At 47.8% G+C, this 16,619-nt stretch overlaps 1 protein-coding gene across 1 annotated transcript in view; it reads left to right on the forward strand.

Moving 5' to 3' along the window:
- The window catches only part of SLC35F4 (solute carrier family 35 member F4), a 165,668-nt gene extending 161,982 nt beyond the window's left edge, over nucleotides 1–3,686 (forward strand). Inside the window, exons 7-8 of the mRNA XM_053392423.1 lie at nucleotides 897–986; nucleotides 3,197–3,686. Of these exons, the coding sequence (XP_053248398.1) occupies nucleotides 897–986; nucleotides 3,197–3,438 (332 nt within the window). The 3' untranslated portion in view covers nucleotides 3,439–3,686. The remainder of the gene's footprint in view (nucleotides 1–896; nucleotides 987–3,196) is intronic.
- Nucleotides 3,687–16,619: the final 12,933 nt, after the last annotated feature.

A 16,619-nucleotide genomic window follows, 5' to 3' on the forward strand; every position in this document is an offset into this window, starting at 1 on the left:
AGTTGTTTGGCAGAAAAGCGCATGACAGGAAAGAGGTGGGGGGGAAGGTGGAGAGTATCTTGCTTCAACCGGAAAAATAAGCTAGATCCGTCAACTGACTCCAAAGGTGACGAATGAGTGAATGAAGCTCAGACTGCTGAGCCCTGTAATTGCTGAATAAATCTGAAGTAATAAAGCTGTCAGAGGCTGCGTCTTGTGTGGGAGAGACTATCAAACCTGACACACACACACCCCACAGCTTTTTAGACTTTCAACTGGGTGACATTCCAAACCGAATCTCGAGGTGCTAGGTAATCCGTTTGTATCCTCCGTGAATTTGTTTAATCTTCTCTTCATGCCATCCAAGGAGGCAGCCGTCACTGTCTCCAGTGGGAGGGAGTTCCACAATCTTTCTTGACTTTTCCCAAAATTCAAAGTCCCAAACTCTATAAACCTTCCTCATACGGGAGTTGCTCCATCCGATTCATCATTTTGGTTGTCCTTTCCTGAACAGGTGGGATTTGTCATCCAGGGGTCAGCAAACTTTTTCAGCAGGGGGCCGGTCCACTGTCCCTCAGACCTTGTGGGGGGCCGGACTATTTTTTTTTGGGGGGGGAATGAACGAATTCCTATGCCCCACGAATAACCGAGAGATGCATTTTAAATAAAAGGACACATTCTGCTCATGTAAAAACACGCTAATTCCCGGACCATCTGCGGACTGGATTGAGAAGGCGATTGGGCCAGATCCAGCCCCTGGGCCTTTGTTTGCCTACCCATGATCTAGAACCTAGGAGGACAAGGCTCTCTGGAAGAAAGATTTATTTATTTGCCGGTTCTGATCCTGGTGGTGCAGAAGATCTCTTTTTCTTCTTCTTTTTCTTCACAACCTCACACTTTGCTGTTTTTCTCCGCAGCTTTCAACATCCTGGTGAACGTCGGAGTTGTGCTTACGTACCCAATCTTAATATCTATCGGGACGTTGCTCAGTGTTCCTGGCAATGCAGGTATGTTGTTGTTGTTGTTTAGTCGTTTACTCGTGTCCTCCTCTTCGTGACCCCCTGGACCAGAGCACGCCAGGCACTCCTGTCTTCCACTGCCTCCCGCAGTTTGGTCAAACTCATGTTAGCAGCTCCGAGAACACTGTCCAACCATCTCGTTCTCTGTCGTCCCCTTCTCCTTGTGCCCTCCATCTTTCCCAACATCAGGGTCTTTTCCAGGGAGTCTTCTCTTCTCATGAGCTGGAGTCTCAGCTTCAGGATCTGTCCTTCCAGTGAGCACTCAGGGCTGATTTCATTAAGAATGGATGTGTTTGATCTTCTTGCAGTCCATGGGACTCTCAAGAGTCTCCTCCAGCACCATAATTCAAAAGCATCAATTCTTTGGCGATCAGCCTTCTTTATGGTCCAGCTCTCACTTCCATACATCACTACTGGGAAAACCATAGCTTTAACTAGACGGACCTTTGTTGGCAAGGTGATGTCTCTGCTTTTTAAGATGCTGTCTAAGATGCAGGTATAAATAATGCCTTTTGATCAATGCAGTGGCTCTGTGTGTGGCCCAGGTTACTTGCTTATTTATTTACATAAAATTCCTAAGCCACACCCCCTAATAAATTGAAATAAATGTTTAAAAGCACCTTTCCAAAACAAAAACAAAAACCCAGAGTCCTTTTTGTTGGGGATAATTCAGATGGAAATTCCCAGGTGTCAAAAAAGGTTATTTATGTATGCCACTACTGTGGTCCGTGTATTGTAAGCCCAAAAATGGAAAATGAGCGAGGTCCCAGCCAAAGAAGAATGGCAACTTAAACTGATGGAATATGCGCAGTTTGTGGATCTAACGTATAGAATAAGAGAACAAGAACAACATCTGTTTAAAGAAGATTGGGAAATGTTTATTGACTGTATGGGGCGAAATTGTGTACACTTGAAATTGCTGGCAGCATTCAGATAAATTCAACAGTGCAAATAAGTTTCCATGGGTGTAATAATGAAATATATTGAATGATTTAGTTTATGTAAAATGTGCAGGGATTTATGCTATGTAAAATGACCATGGAAAGATAAGAAGGGAAGTCATTTTATTTTTTAAGGTTGTTTAATAAATATTCTTAATTGTAAAACAGAAAATTTAATTAAAAATTATACATAAATTCTAATAATAATAATCATGGGGTAGGAGCAGGGCTGGATTTAGGTTTGATGAGGCTCTAAGCTACTGAAAGTAACGGGGACCTTTATTTGTCCAGCTGTCCTTTGTCAACAACAAATTGTCGCTGCTTTTTGTGTTGAATATATGCTATATAGACCTAATAAGTATCTAAAGCCATTTGCACATGCAGAATTTAGGCACCCTATATATAGAAATGAGCAAACCAGTGATATTTGAGGGAGCAGGCTAGCAGGCTTACATCAGAGGAGCCTTCCCAACACAAAACACTGTTGCTGTATGTAGGTTTTATTTTATTTGTTTTTCATCTCATATTTTGGAAAGGTACATCCAGTTTTTTTCCCCTTTAAATTTTTTTGGGGTCCCCAAGAGAGGGGCCCCCTAAGCTATAACTTGTTTAGCTTATACGTAAATCCAGCACTGGTAGGAGGTGGAAAGGTGGAACATATATGTAAATAATAATAATACAAGAACCTCTGTCTTTCGCTGTACAAAGACAGAAGCTGCAAGAGTCCACCCACTTTCCCCTCTGCCCACCCAGGGCATGAGGCCCTCAGGATGAGACTGCTCCCCTGACCATAGCTGTCAACCTTCCTGTTATGTACTGAAGTTCTCACCCTGGGCCAGCAGGGGGATACTGTAGATAGTTTTCACTCAGGTCCACGTCAGTTATTTTAGGCGGGGAAACCCTGGGTTGTTGTTGCTACAATGTTAACAGCTGGCTGCCTATAAAAGCAGGCTGGCTGAGCTGTTTGCAGTTCAGTTTTCTGTTCCAGCTTACAAAATAAAGAGCTGCTTTGGAGAAATCGCTGTGTCGTCTGCCATGTCTACCCACTATTTAACACTTCCCCTTTTTTGTGGGAAATTCCCTTATTCCACCGCCATTTCCCGCTGCTTCCCACTGCTATCCCAGATTGTTAGATATCCTGTAGACTGTCCCTGGGACAGGTGAGGCTGCTGATCCCTTATTTTCAAATCTGAAAGTTGACAGCTATGTCCCTGACCCCATTTCTCGCTAATCTCCTCGCTCCCCTTTTCTCCCCAGCTGTCGATCTTCTCAAACGCGAGGTGATCTTCAGCGTGGTCCGTTTGGGGGCCACAACCATCATCTGCCTCGGGTTCCTGCTTATGCTCCTTCCTGAGGAATGGGACGAGATCACGCTGCGATTCATCAACAGCCTGAAAGAGAAGAAGGGCGAAGACCACCCTGAGGACGTCACGGACTCGAGCGTCCACTTCCGGAGCAGAAGTCGAGTCAACGGGACTGTGTCTATACCGCTGGCTTAGAGCCGGCCGGGCTTCAAGTTGTGTGCACGCCAATGTATATTCTGTGAATATGATTTATTAATTCCTTCCCCTCGCCCACTTGTATGCTTTAAAAAGAGACAGCTTTATTTTAAACAGGAATGGAATTCAACGCTAAACACATCAGATACCTAAGCTGTTTACATTTGTACACTTTATCCAGGAGTAGGTGCAAATAAGGACAATAAATTCTTTTTTATACAGAAACGCAAATAAAAGAAAGCTATATATGTCTGTGTTTGGTTCTAGAGGTTGGCGGGGGGTTGGCGTTTGGAATTTGCGAAAAGCGCCGCGGGCACCAGCTACAAAATGGCTGCCGTGGGAGTGTTGGGGGACACAAAATGGCTGCCACGGGGGACGGACGTGGTGGGACACAAAATGGCTGCCACATCTAAAAGAGCGGAAGAAGGGGCCGGTCCACAAAAAGTAGCCTGAAGATGGGAAAAGGCACCTACAGCACCCACCGCTGAGATTGCAGTCAGAGGGGGCCCTTGGCGCCTCTCCTCCGTTCAGAAGGGAAGGGATGGAGGGAATCCAGTTGTGGCATCTAATGAAATTTTGGGGTTTTTCCTGAGGGGGGAAAAGTGTAGAAAGTGGCAAGCCAGTGCAAATGGGAACTGAGTGGGAAGAGCAGTGTGGATTTCTGGGGAGATAATGGGATATTTTGTGGGAGCTACTGGAGGGTGCATTGTGATATAATAATAATAATAATATAATTTATTTATACCTCGCCCATCTGGCCGGGTCTCCCCATCCACTCTGGGCAGCTTCCAACGAAATATTCTTCTTTCTTCTTTGACAATCACTCCTAGCCGAATAAGATTGTCTTTCATAAACACGGTTTTAACAATGAGTCCGTAAGTGACTGTGGAGGCCAATTCTGGACCTACATGTCCTTCCACAGTGGGGACATTGGTTTCCACAGTGGGGACATTGGGCGTTGATCATGGTGCCAAGTGTGCCTTCCTCTTAGCACATTTCTCCTTTGCGTCCTGAGTTTGAGCATCTTCAAAATCCCAACGGAATATTAAAAACACGCTAAAACATCAGTCATTAAAAACTTCCCTAAATGGGGCTGCCTTCAGATGTCTTCTAAAAGTCAGATAGTTGTTTATTTCCTTGACATCTGATGGGAGGGTGTTCCACAGGGCAGGTGCCACCACCGAGAAGGCCCTCTGTCTGGTTTCCTGCAACCTCAGTTCTCGCAGGGAGGGAACTGCCAGAAGTTCTTTGGAGTCCAAAATGACTCCCAGGCTGCGCACCTGCTCCCTCAGGGGCACAGTTGTCCCATTCAGGACCAGGGAGTCCCTCACACCAACCCTCCCCCTGTCCCCCCGAAACAGTACTTCTGTCTTGTCAGGATTCAACCTCAATCTGTTAGCCGCCATCCATCCTCCCAACTGCCTCCAGGCACTCACACAGGACCTTCACCGCCTTCACTGGTTCCGATTTGAAAGAGAGGTAGAGCTGGGTATCATCTGCATATTGATGGACACCCAGCCCAAACCCCCTGATGATCTCCCAGTGGCTGCATGTAGATGTTGAAAAGCATGGGGGAGAGGACAGAACCCCGAGGCACCCCACAAGTGAGAGCCCAGGGGTCTGAACACTCATCCCCCAACACCGCTTTCTGGACACGGCCCTGAAGAAAGGAGCAAAACCACTGCATAACAGTGCCCCTATAACAGTGCCCATAACTGCCACAAGGTTAATAAAAGCTTTGGAGAGTTTATCCTGATCAGGGAAACAGCACCAGCAGAGTGTTCATTAAAGGTAAAGGTAAAGGGACCCCTGACCATTAGGTCCAGTCATGACCGACTCTGGGGTTGCGGCGCTCATCTCGCTTTATTGGCCGAGGGAGCCGGCGTACAGCTGGTCATGTGGCCAGCATGACTAAGCCGCTTCTGGCGAACCAGAGCAGCGCACAGAAACACCGTTTACCTTCCCGCTGGAGCGGTCCCTATTTATCTACTTGCACTTTGACGTGCTTTCGAACTGCTAGGTTGGCAGGAGCAGGGACCGAGCAATGGGAGCTCACCCCGTCATGGGGATTCGAATGGCCAGCCTTCTCATCGGCATGTCCTAGGCTCTGTGGTTTAACCCACAGTGCCACCCGCGTCCCTAGAGTGTTCATTGCTACAGCCCAAATCCTCTTCACAGACACACTTTTATAGGTGCTTTAATGTTGGAAAAACCAATCTTAGATCTTTGGTGGTGTGTTGAGTTTCACACCAGTGTGCATTTTCCAGAATGGTAAAGGTAAAGCACTCCTGACAGTTAAGTCTAGTCGTGGACAACTCTGGTGTTGCGGCGCTCATCTGGCTTTACAGGCCAAGGGAGCCGGTGTTTGTCTGCAGACAGTTTTTCTGGGTCATGTGGCCAGCATGACTAAGCCGCTTTTGGCGCAACTGAATACCGAAACCAGAGCAGCGCACAGAAATACTGTTTACCTTCCTGCTGCAGTGGTACCTATTTATCTACTTGCACTTTTGGGTGTGCTTTCGAACTGCTAGGTTGGCAGGAGCTGGGACAGAGCAATGGGAGTTCACCCCGTCTTGGGGATTCAAACCGCCGACCTTCTGATCGGCAAGCCCAAGAGGCTCAGTGGTTTTAAACAAGACTCGACTGGGGATTTAGGGATGAGACTTCATATTTAAGTGAACTGAGCTGGTTCACACCCCTTGGACTAATACACAGACTGGAACATTATTATTATTGTGATTTCAGACTTTTCTCCATTTGAATTCAGTCTCTGGCACCACAAAAGTACCAAAATGTGTCAGAACAGCAATAGGCATTTTGGGATGGGATATGGTAAGACCTATGTACATTGGGATAAGATATATATTTAAATACATGCTTTGTGGTTAAAAAAATGTATTTAAATATGAATTTTCATGTGGGGTTTTTTTTTTAAATGCAGAATAGGACAGGGCAGACCTTTGAATAAACCCATGTGGAACTGATAAGGATTTGAAACTGACTGATCCATTCATTTCTAGAACAACCCAGGCTAGGGGTGGGGAGAAATTTGATTCAGATTGCATATAAAGGTGAACCTACCTACGCCACATATTCCGAAACACTATATGAACTGAAACGCAGCCATCTTTTGAAATCTGCACTTTCTCAAATTTTGCAGTGCAGTCCTCCAGCCAAATAATGTGTATTTAAAAAATAAAACAAAATGCATCTGTTGGATTGGAAGTGCACACACTAGTGAAAATAATATAAATTAATTGTGTTGGGTATAATTGCATACAGGTATGTGTATATCAGAAATTCACACTAAAATGCTGGTGAAGAACTGATGCAGAATTGTAGAGAACCGAAGACTGGAACAATGAGAAAGTGAAACTGACCGATTTCCCTGTCCTTAACCCAGACAGATTCTTACTCTCGCCACCTATGAAAACAAGGGCGTAGATATCCTATTTTTGCAGACGAGCTTCAATGATCCGGAAGCAAAGCAATCCGCTAACTTAATTTTTTGCCGGGCGAAAACTGCCTTGGCGCTCCGAGCAAAGAAAAATACAATTTGACAAATGAGGCAGCTGTGAGATTGCATTCCTCGGCTCGTAAGGGCAATCAAGCCTCTCTCTGTCTCTGACGGGGAAAACAAAACGTGTGGCGAATAATGTCAGCTTGAGAACCTTCCCAGAAACACAATAATGCATTTCCAAAAAGCTCTGGAAGGAAGCGGTGACAGCAGCGATGGCCTCTCATCGCAGTTCATATGCAACAGTTTATTGCTCTTCAAATTCATCTCTGCTGCAGACATGCTGCCGATGGTACTTGAGTTCACAGGCAAGACCTAATGAAATCTAGGACACAGAGCAATGTGCTGTAATCTCTGGACTATCACATTATACCACAATATTTCTCGGTGTTATTTGATCAGTTTCATGGTGTGACACGGGGCTTGACTGCCGTGCTTTGCTGCCACAGGGTCTCAGAATTGAAATCAGGGCCAGGTTTAGGTTTGATGAGGCCCTAAGCTCCTGAAGGTAATGGGGCCCTTGATATGTCCAGCTATCCTTTGTCAACAACAAATTGTCACTGTTTTTTTGTGTTGAATATATGCTATATGGTAGTTGATGGACCTAGGTAAAGGTAAAGAGACCCCTGACCCTTAGGTCCAGTCGTGACCGACTCTGGGGTTGTGGCGCTCATCTCGCTTTATTGGCCGAGGGAGCCGGCATACAGCTTCTGGGTCATGTGGCCAGCATGACTAAGCCGCTTCTGGCAAACCAGAGCAGCGCACGGAAACGCCGTTTACCTTCCCGCCGGAGCGGTACCTATTTATCTACTTGCACTTTGATGTGCTTTCAAACTGCTAGGTTGACAGGAGCAGGGACTGAGCAACGGGAGCTCACCCCGTCGCAAGGATACGAACCGCCAACCTTCTGATCGGCAAGTCCTAGGCTCTGTGGTTTAACCCACAGTGCCACCTGCGTCCCTAATAGGTATCTAAAGCCATTTGAACATGTGGCCATGCAATCAGTCCATGCAGAATGTAGGCACCCTATATATAGAAAGGAGCAAACCAGTGATATTTGAGGGAGCAGGCTAGCAGGCGGGGCCCATTACTTACATCAGAGGAGCCGACACAACACAAAACACTGTTTCTGTATGTAGGTTTTATTTTATTTGTTTTTTATCTTATATTTTGGAAATGTACATCCAGTTTTGTTTTCCTTTAAAAAAAATTTTTGGGGGGGCCAAGAGAGTGGGGCCCTAAGCTATAGCTTGTTTATCTTATGCGTAAATCCGGCACTGATTTAAATGAATATTGGAGGCCATGATCCGAAGTCAAATGGCTCTCCTTTGGATGTTTCAAAAAATAATAAAATCAAAGGTATACAGGGAAGGACCAAAGCTCAGTGTTAGAGCATCTGAAGAATGTCCCGGGTTCAAACCCCAGCATCTCCAGGCAAGGCCGGGAAAGGTCTTTGTCTGAAACTCTAGTGAACTGCTGCCAGCTGGTGAGCTGGGTGGCCTGTCACTCGGTATAAGGCAGGATAAAACTCTCTCTGGGCATCAGGAGTCCAGTCCTCGGCTTGATTAAAAAGGGTGATTTATTGTCAAAACAACAGATCGCTCCGGATGGCTCGTAATACAGCCTCCCGGTATAATCACTCATGATGACCCTTCTGAAGACTTCTTCCGGTTACAGAAGGTATTGAACTTTCTCACTTTGCGCCTCTTGCTTTGTTTCTGGTTCAACAGCCCTCCCCTTAGGAGGGATTGGCTCTGCTCCAATCTCTTCCCATTCTGACAAACTGCTCTGTTTGTGCCAGTTTGCACTCCTTGAGTTTGCCCACTCTCAGCTATTTCCTTATCAACCGGCATTCCAAGGGACGGGGGAGTTAGCACTAGCCAATGCTCATCCTGCCCGGCAGTTAACCCACTCTGTTCCTGGTTGCTTCCTTCAGCTGGTTGCAAACCTTCACTGGGAGCTGACTCATTCATGACGCTGAATCACTTTTGTCTCTCCTTCCTCAGTCCAAGCAAGCATCAGGCACCAGAGGCACCAACTTGAATAAAAAAAATTTGGGGGGAGGGGACACACACACAGAGATAAGTCCTGCCCCCGATCCTAGAAATGGTGATACCTACTGCTGGTGAAATGGATTATTCCCACTGCACCCCGTTTTTTACCCCCTGAACAGTCCTGTGAGGTTGACTGATCTCAGAAACAGCAACTGGTTCAGGGCTACTCTGAATTCTTAAAGCTAAAAAGGGACTTGAACCCAACTCTTCCGTGAGCTCAAGTTTCTAGATACAGTGGTGCCTTGGTTCTCAAACTTAATCCATTCCGGAAGTCTGTTCCAAAACCAAGGCGCGCTTTCCCATAGAAAACAATGCAAAATGGATTAATCCGTTCCAGGCTTTTAAAAACAATCCCTAAAACAGCAATTTAACATGAATTTTACTAATTAACGAGACCAATGATCCGTAAAATGAAAGCAATAAACAATGTACTACACTCACACAATCAATCAGTAGCTGAACTGGGTTCCACGCAGTCACAAAAACAAAACAAAAAAGAGCCGCAAAAACAAAAGCGCAAAATAAATAGCAAAAACAGACAGACCTCAGCGTAACACTCGAAAAGGAAGTGTGGCACTCAAATCGGAAGCGCAACACTCAAAACGGAGCATGTTCAGCTTCCGAAAAGAGTTCACAAACTGGAACACTTCCGGGTTGGCAGTGTTTGGGTTCCAAGTTATTTGAGTACCAAGGCGTTTGAGAACCAAGGTACCACTGTATCTGGTTGAGTCCCCACTGCCACCCAAAATCAGCAAGGGCTGGCTGCAAAATTGCTTGGGCATATTTTTAGAACCCACCTTATTTCCGTGACAGTAAGTTGTCTTTGAAACCCTTTTGGAGGGTTTTTGTGAGACTCTCTCTAATTTGTTTGTTTGTAGTTAGGATGGGACTGAAGGACCATGATGGGGTGGTTTGTGTTCCTTCTCCTATTTTAACGATGACTTCTACTGGGGCGTGATCTGTGATTTTAATGTTACCTATGTTTGTTGATTCCACTGAGGGGATCAGACCCTGTGTGAGTAGAATGCTGTCCAGTCTGGACACTGTATCATGGCGTCCCAATTGGAATGTATGGCTGATGTCTCCCGGGTTTTGCTCACCCCAGATGTCGTAGAGACCCCTGTTTTTTTAGCAATTTTAGTAATTTGTAAGAGTTCCTAGTTGTTGGAGGTTTCCTTCGGAGGAAGGTTGCCCATGGGGTTGTAGGGTAGATATCTTTCAGGGATATACCTTTCATATTTAGATTGAGGTCCCCTCCTAGGATTGCTTCCCCTTCAGAGAAGGAGAGGAATTTGTTTAGTGTCTTCTGGAAGAATTCTAATTGTTTCGCGTTTGGGGCATATATGGAGCCGATTGTCAGTTTGATTTTTCCGTCTAGTGTCCCTTTAGCGAAAATGAATCTGCCTTTTTTGTCCTTGAGGACTGTTGTGGCAGTGAAGTTCAGGTCTCTACTGAGTATTATGGCTACACCACGTGCTTTCCCTGAGCCTCGTGCGACCCACTGTTGACTGAAGCGGGGGTCGCTCAGGAGTTTGCTGCCTTTGGGTGGGTTGTGTATTTCTTGTAGGAAGGTGATGTGTGGTTTCATGGTGTTTATGTATGAGGTGATGCGCTTTCTTTTGATGGGGTTTCCCAGCCCCCTCACATTTAATGTAATTGCTTTTAGGTTAGCCATCTTGCTTATATATTATGTGGGGCGATTCCCTGCCAACCCGTTCGGGTTGTCTTGTGTCTCTCTCTTCGTGTTGTTTAAAGAACCAGTGGGGTTGCGCTGACCTAGGGTGTGGTGGGTGGGGGGCTAGTGGGATTAGAGTAAGATTTGGGTTAAAGAGTAGGGGGTAAGTTGTGGAGAGTTTCCTATATGTAGTCATATAGGTGTTTGTTTGGGGTATTTTGGGCCATCTGGCATTTAGCCGGTTGGTCCTAGGTCTCAGCTGGTGTGGAGGGCCGTGTTCAAGGGCAGGCCATCCCCCCTTTTGTTTGCGATGGGGGGTGATCAGCGAGACAGTGTGAAGTGACTTTGTAACGTCGCTGTCAAGTATAAGGTTCATAAGCAATGTTGCCAATGTTTTGAGCAACATTGTTGGTGTGTTAGGGTGGGGATGTGGGTGCTGGTACACTCTGGTGCCACCATAGTGCTGGTTGGGTATCAGATTTTTCTTCCTCTCTCCCCCTTTCTTTCTCCCTCTTTGCTTTAGCTCCACTGTTCTCCTGGTTTTGGAGCTCCTCTGGGCTGTTGGGGGGGGTCGGGTGCCTTTCCGGCTCAATCTCAGTCCTGGGGGGGTGTTTTGGCTCCTTTGATAGACTCCTGGGCACCCCCGATTCCTCTCCGCTGGCGGTGCTGGCGGCAGCAGTCTTGGGAGCCCGGGAATCGGCCAGACAGCCTTTTACTCTGGCTGGCTTCAGGAGCTCTTTTCTGCTGTTGCAGCCGCCATGCTGCCTCGCCGGAAGTCCTTGGCCCCAGGTTTCTGAGTGTGCGTTCTTATGCACACACGGAAGTAAACCCCATCAAACTCAGCAGGACTTAATTCTAATTAAGGATGCACCAAACTGGATTGTCAGTGTCAATATTCAGCAGTTTCCCAACTCTCTGGGGGGAAGAATACCTCCTTTGCATCTACACTGCAAGTGTGTGTTGGGGGATTATTTCCTTGCAAAATGCATAACAAGTGCGCAAGGAGGTCTAGTAACTGGCGCACAATGCGTAAAACAAATGGCAAGTTCCTGGTAATTTATCTGCAAACTGACTTTGAGGTTCAGGGGTCTCGGTTGCAATGCTATTCCATCGCAAAACAGTATCTGAACATGACTTTCCTTCCCCATTGCCAGCTCTTCGTCCTCTCCTTCCCCTCTTGTTTTCCCCCCTCCCTGCGAAAATGCATTTCCTACCCAGCTGGTAAGGAAAACCACCCGCAACTGCAGAGCAAAGACTTTGCGGTAGAGACATAAAGCTGGTGGAGCATGAAGACGGTTTTCGTGTGGGTGAGTAACCTGCGCTGGGGAATGTGGCTCGGAGTCATGAATTTCATTACTGCATTATTCAGCAGCGCCGCTAAAATGATCGTTCCCCTGCTTGCGGGGTGCCCTAGTCTAACAATTGCTAATGTTGGGAGTGGGGTGGGTGGATGCGCTGCAGAGCAAGTGTTGTGGGATGTTGGAGGCAGGGATCTGCAGAGGAAGCTGCCTTCGAGCAGAACAGGCTATCTATCCAGCCCAATATTGTCTGCACTGACTTGCAACAGCTTGCAGCCTCGGCCCAGTAGACCTGAAGGAGCATCTCCACCCCCATTATTCAGCCCGGACACTGAGGTCCAGCGCTGAGGGCCTTCTGGCGGTTCCCTCCCTGCGAGAAGTGAAGTAACAGGAAACCAGGCAGAGGGCCTTCTCGGTGGTGGCACCCTCCCTGTGGAACACCCTCCCACCAGATGTCAAAGAGAACAACAACTACCAGACTTTTAGAAGACAGCTTTTAATGTTTGATGTATTACAGTATTTTAATAATTTTTTTGGAAGCCACCCAGAGTGGCTGGGGCAGCCCAGCCAGATGGGCGTGGTATAAATAATAAATTATGATGATGATTATGATGATTATTATTGCCACCTCTTTCCCATATGTGCGCAAGCGATCCTTTTAACTGGAGAGGCCGGCGGTGAACGACTTCTGCTCTGCCACTGAACTATGGCAGTTTTCTTGGGGGGGGGGAGCAGGAATGATGTGGTCCACTGGCAAACTTCTGGAAGATCCCCACATGCCTGCTGGATACTGGCAATCTTGCGCAGACTGTTGGGCAAGGTTTGCAAAGTAAGGTAAAGGTAAAGGGACCCCTGACCATTAGGTCCAGTTGTGGCCGACTCTGGGGTTGCGGCGCTCATCTCGCTTTACTGGCCGAGGGAGCCGGTGTACAGCTTCTGGGTCATGTGGCCAGCATGACTAAGCCGCTTCTGGCGAACCAGAGCAGCGCACGGAAATGCCATTTACCTTCCCACTGGAGTGGTACCTATTTATCTACTTGCACTTTGACGTGCTTTTGAACTGCTAGGTTGGCAGGAGCAGGGACCGAGCAATGGGAGCTCACCCCGTCGCGGGGATTCGAACCACCGACCTTCTGATCGGCAAGTCCTAGGCTCAAACAATAACCCATTCAGGAAAATAGCCAGCAGTGTGTGTATTGGTTATAGTGCCACCAAGCCACATGGGGAAATATCCAGGTTCAAATTGTTGAATAGTGGGTAGACATAGCGCATAGTGGTTGTGGAGCTTCTCTTGAATCATGTCCCATGGCGCTGCCTGGACTGCTAGAGGCACAACCGTGCTCGGGCCGTCGCAAACACTTCAGAGCCACAAAGGCTGAAGGAAGAGGCCCCGCTTCTGCTCTACAGACCCTCTGTAGAGCATTTGCTTTGGGGTAGCAGTCGAACTGAGCGAGGTAGGAGTCCCATGATTCAGAGGCTGGCGCAAACGGCGGTAGAGGCATGAGTGAAGCCATGGTTGCGTGGCGAATCCCGCCCCCTCCCACAGATGGAGTAAATAAAGACACCGGACACCAGAATTAAGGTTAATGGGCGAAAATGGCCACAACTTTATTGATTACAGGTAAGAGTGGTATTGGCTTTAGGCATTGGCCCTAACATACTATCCGGTCTAACCGGGAAGGGTTAAGCACCAGCAGGGGGAGCCCCCCGAGATGCAGATCCCTAGGCGCTCCCCAAGGGGTTACCGCTCGGGAGCGCGTTTTAGGCCCTAGCCTCCGTAGGTTTCGGACGAGGCGATAGCCATGTTCAAATATATAAAAGGATGTCACATAGAGGAGGGAGAAAGGTTGTTTTCTGCTGCTCCAGAGAAGCAGACACGGAGCAATGGATCCAAACTGCAGGAAAGAAGATTCCACCTAAACATTAGGAAGAACTTCCTGACAGTAAGAGCTGTTCGACAGTGGAATTTGCTGCCAAGGAGTGTGGTGGAGTCTCCTTCTTTGGAGGTCTTTAAGCAGAGGCTTGACAACCATATGTCAGGAGTGCTCTGATGGTGTTTCCTGCTTGGCAGGGGGTTGGACTCGATGGCCCTTGTGGTCTCTTCCAACTCTATGATTCTATGATTCTATGACACCCCCCGGAGTCCTTTAACGAACTACCCTTCAAGATGTGGGGGAGGTGATGGCGTTCCTCCCCCCGACTTCATTTGCATGACAATACCCCCTGCCAATGCCTAACCGCCAAAACCAAGGAGTTGTGACGTTTTGCTACGAGGTAGGTGAAAAAACCAAGTGGCTTCAAATCACAGCCAATCAGCCAATGGAAAAACTCCTACCAGGCCCCTTGCGGCGACCAGCCGAAGCCCATAGCAAAGTCCGGATGCAACCTAGAGGGAGGGTGGGTGGGAAACCGCTGCTGCTGTAGAGAAGAAAAGGGGCGAACCAGGGCTGCCCCGACCTTAAGAGCACCTAGGTAAGCCCACCCCTACCGCCAGCTGATTGGCTGGCCCGAGGGTGATGAATATTAATGAGACTGGGGAATCCCTGAGTCCCGCGGGGCTGCCGCCAGCCCCACGAGAATGTAGACAGGGGCGTGAGCCCGCAACCCCCCCTCTTTAGGTCGGGAGTGGCTTTCCGATGCCAACATGGAGACGATTGATGGAACACCGTGCTCTAGCCAGAACGGTCAGCTCTGAATTGGTTCTGCTCCGTTATTTCGCTCAGTCTTTCAGCTCCGTGATTCAGCTCATCTCAGAGGGTGGCCGCGTCTGGCTGTGCTCTGATGTCCATTGATCCCATCCTCATCGCCAGTGTTAAGTTGTGGATGAACATATCAGACGACGCAGCGATTCTTCAAACGGCTCTTGTTTATTCACAGGCCAGAACAGAACTGAACAGCAAACAGCTCAGCCGGCCTGCTTTTATAGGCAGCCGGCTGTCAACAATGTAGCAACAACAACCCAGGGTTTCCCACCTAAAGTAACTGACGTGGACCTGAGTGAAAACTATATACATGATACTCCTGGTGGCCAGGGTAAGGACTTCAATACATAACACAAATCTTAGCCATTAAGCTCACTAGGTGACCCGAGGCCAGTTACTGCTTCATGAGTTGCTGCTTTCCTTCAGCTGCATGATCTGGGGCACTTTCTGGAGCTTGGACGAGATGTTGCTGAAAAGTAACAGGAGATAGAGACTCCACAAGATACTGCCAATTCCTTCGCAGGCTTCTCCAACATAGGGTGTCTCACCAGGGTTTTGCTGTTGGATAGTTTTAAAAGACGATTAGACACATTCATGGTTGACTATCTGTGGCTCATAGCCATGGTGGCAATGTTCTGCCTCCATTGTTGTCGTTGGTTGTTGTCTGTCTCGAGTGACAATGGAGTGTGCCTCCAAGGGTAAAGTCAAACCGCTGCATTAGCAGCAAGGAAGTAACCTCTTTGGGGCACAATTATATCCTTTCCAACTTGTGTTAACAAGTTCTACAATTTAGCAGAGTAACATTCCCCTTTTTAAACTTGCACAGCCGATGCGTTTGCTCAGGCTCTCTAAAGCCTCTAAAATATGTTTTCCTTTTGGTAATTCCCCATTTAGTCCCTCATAAAAAGATAGACACGACACAGTCTTCTATAAAAGTATAAAAATAATTTACTCACTCACATTCTGTTCACAGTTGGATCCCAGAAGGCAGACTTAAGTTAGAAAAGCAATATATACCTGGAAACTATCCCATAAGGAGAGCATCTTAGGCTAAGCAGATGTTGCTTCTTCGACGAATGTGGTCAGAGAGAGAGAGAGAGAGATGGCTGACGAGTCCTGCTCTTTTGTTACCTGGGCAGGTGAGGTCACGCCCACCTCTAGTCACATGCAGAGGAAGTCTGTCCCAGCCTAGGAGAAACAGGAAGTTCCGACTGGCTGGTCCAGACATCCCCTTTTATGTCCACTCTAGGGATGTTGTACTTGACTGCTCTGTGATTTTTACACCCCACAAAACTGTCTTAGAGACTGCACTCTGGATTTGTGTAGGGTTTACTCCTTAGATTTTTCTTCTCCCAAAGATGTTGTGATGGCCTGCGACTCAGGCTCGGAGCTGGAGGACTCTCAGACTGCACTGGATCCTTTGCCTCAGGTGTCATGTGAACCGAGTATTGGTCCTGATTCTGAAGAGCCCCAGTCTGCACAGGTTCCCCTGCAACAAGCACCAACTGGGCCGAGTCGGGGGCCTGAGCCTGCCCTGGCTCCAGATGCGGGGATGACCTCGTTGCCTTCAGCTGGGCCATCACTTACAGCTGCTCCACTACTGGTTGGGTCAGGGGAGGCTGAGGCGGCCCCTGGGTCTAGTAACCCACCAACGTCTCCTGAGCTGCAGAGACTAAGGTATGAGAGAAGGAGAGACCTGAGTACTTGCAGGAGGAGTGCTCACCTTCGGGCGAGACAGGGAGGTGAGTAACCGGGGGACCAGGACCGGCTGTTATCCTGTCAGAGACAAAAGGCTGCCAGACCCTGCCCCAGGTTGCAGGAGCAACATTGCTGCTTGCTGGAACCTGCCTGAGACCTTGTGCCTGACCTAGCCCGGTTTTCTGCCTTGGCCCTGTTAGACTCCTCACAGAATCCTTGGATTCGGGACCAGACCTG

Source organism: Podarcis raffonei, chromosome 1 (genome assembly GCF_027172205.1).
Source record: "Podarcis raffonei isolate rPodRaf1 chromosome 1, rPodRaf1.pri, whole genome shotgun sequence".
In the NCBI taxonomy this organism is placed as follows: domain Eukaryota; kingdom Metazoa; phylum Chordata; class Lepidosauria; order Squamata; family Lacertidae; genus Podarcis; species Podarcis raffonei.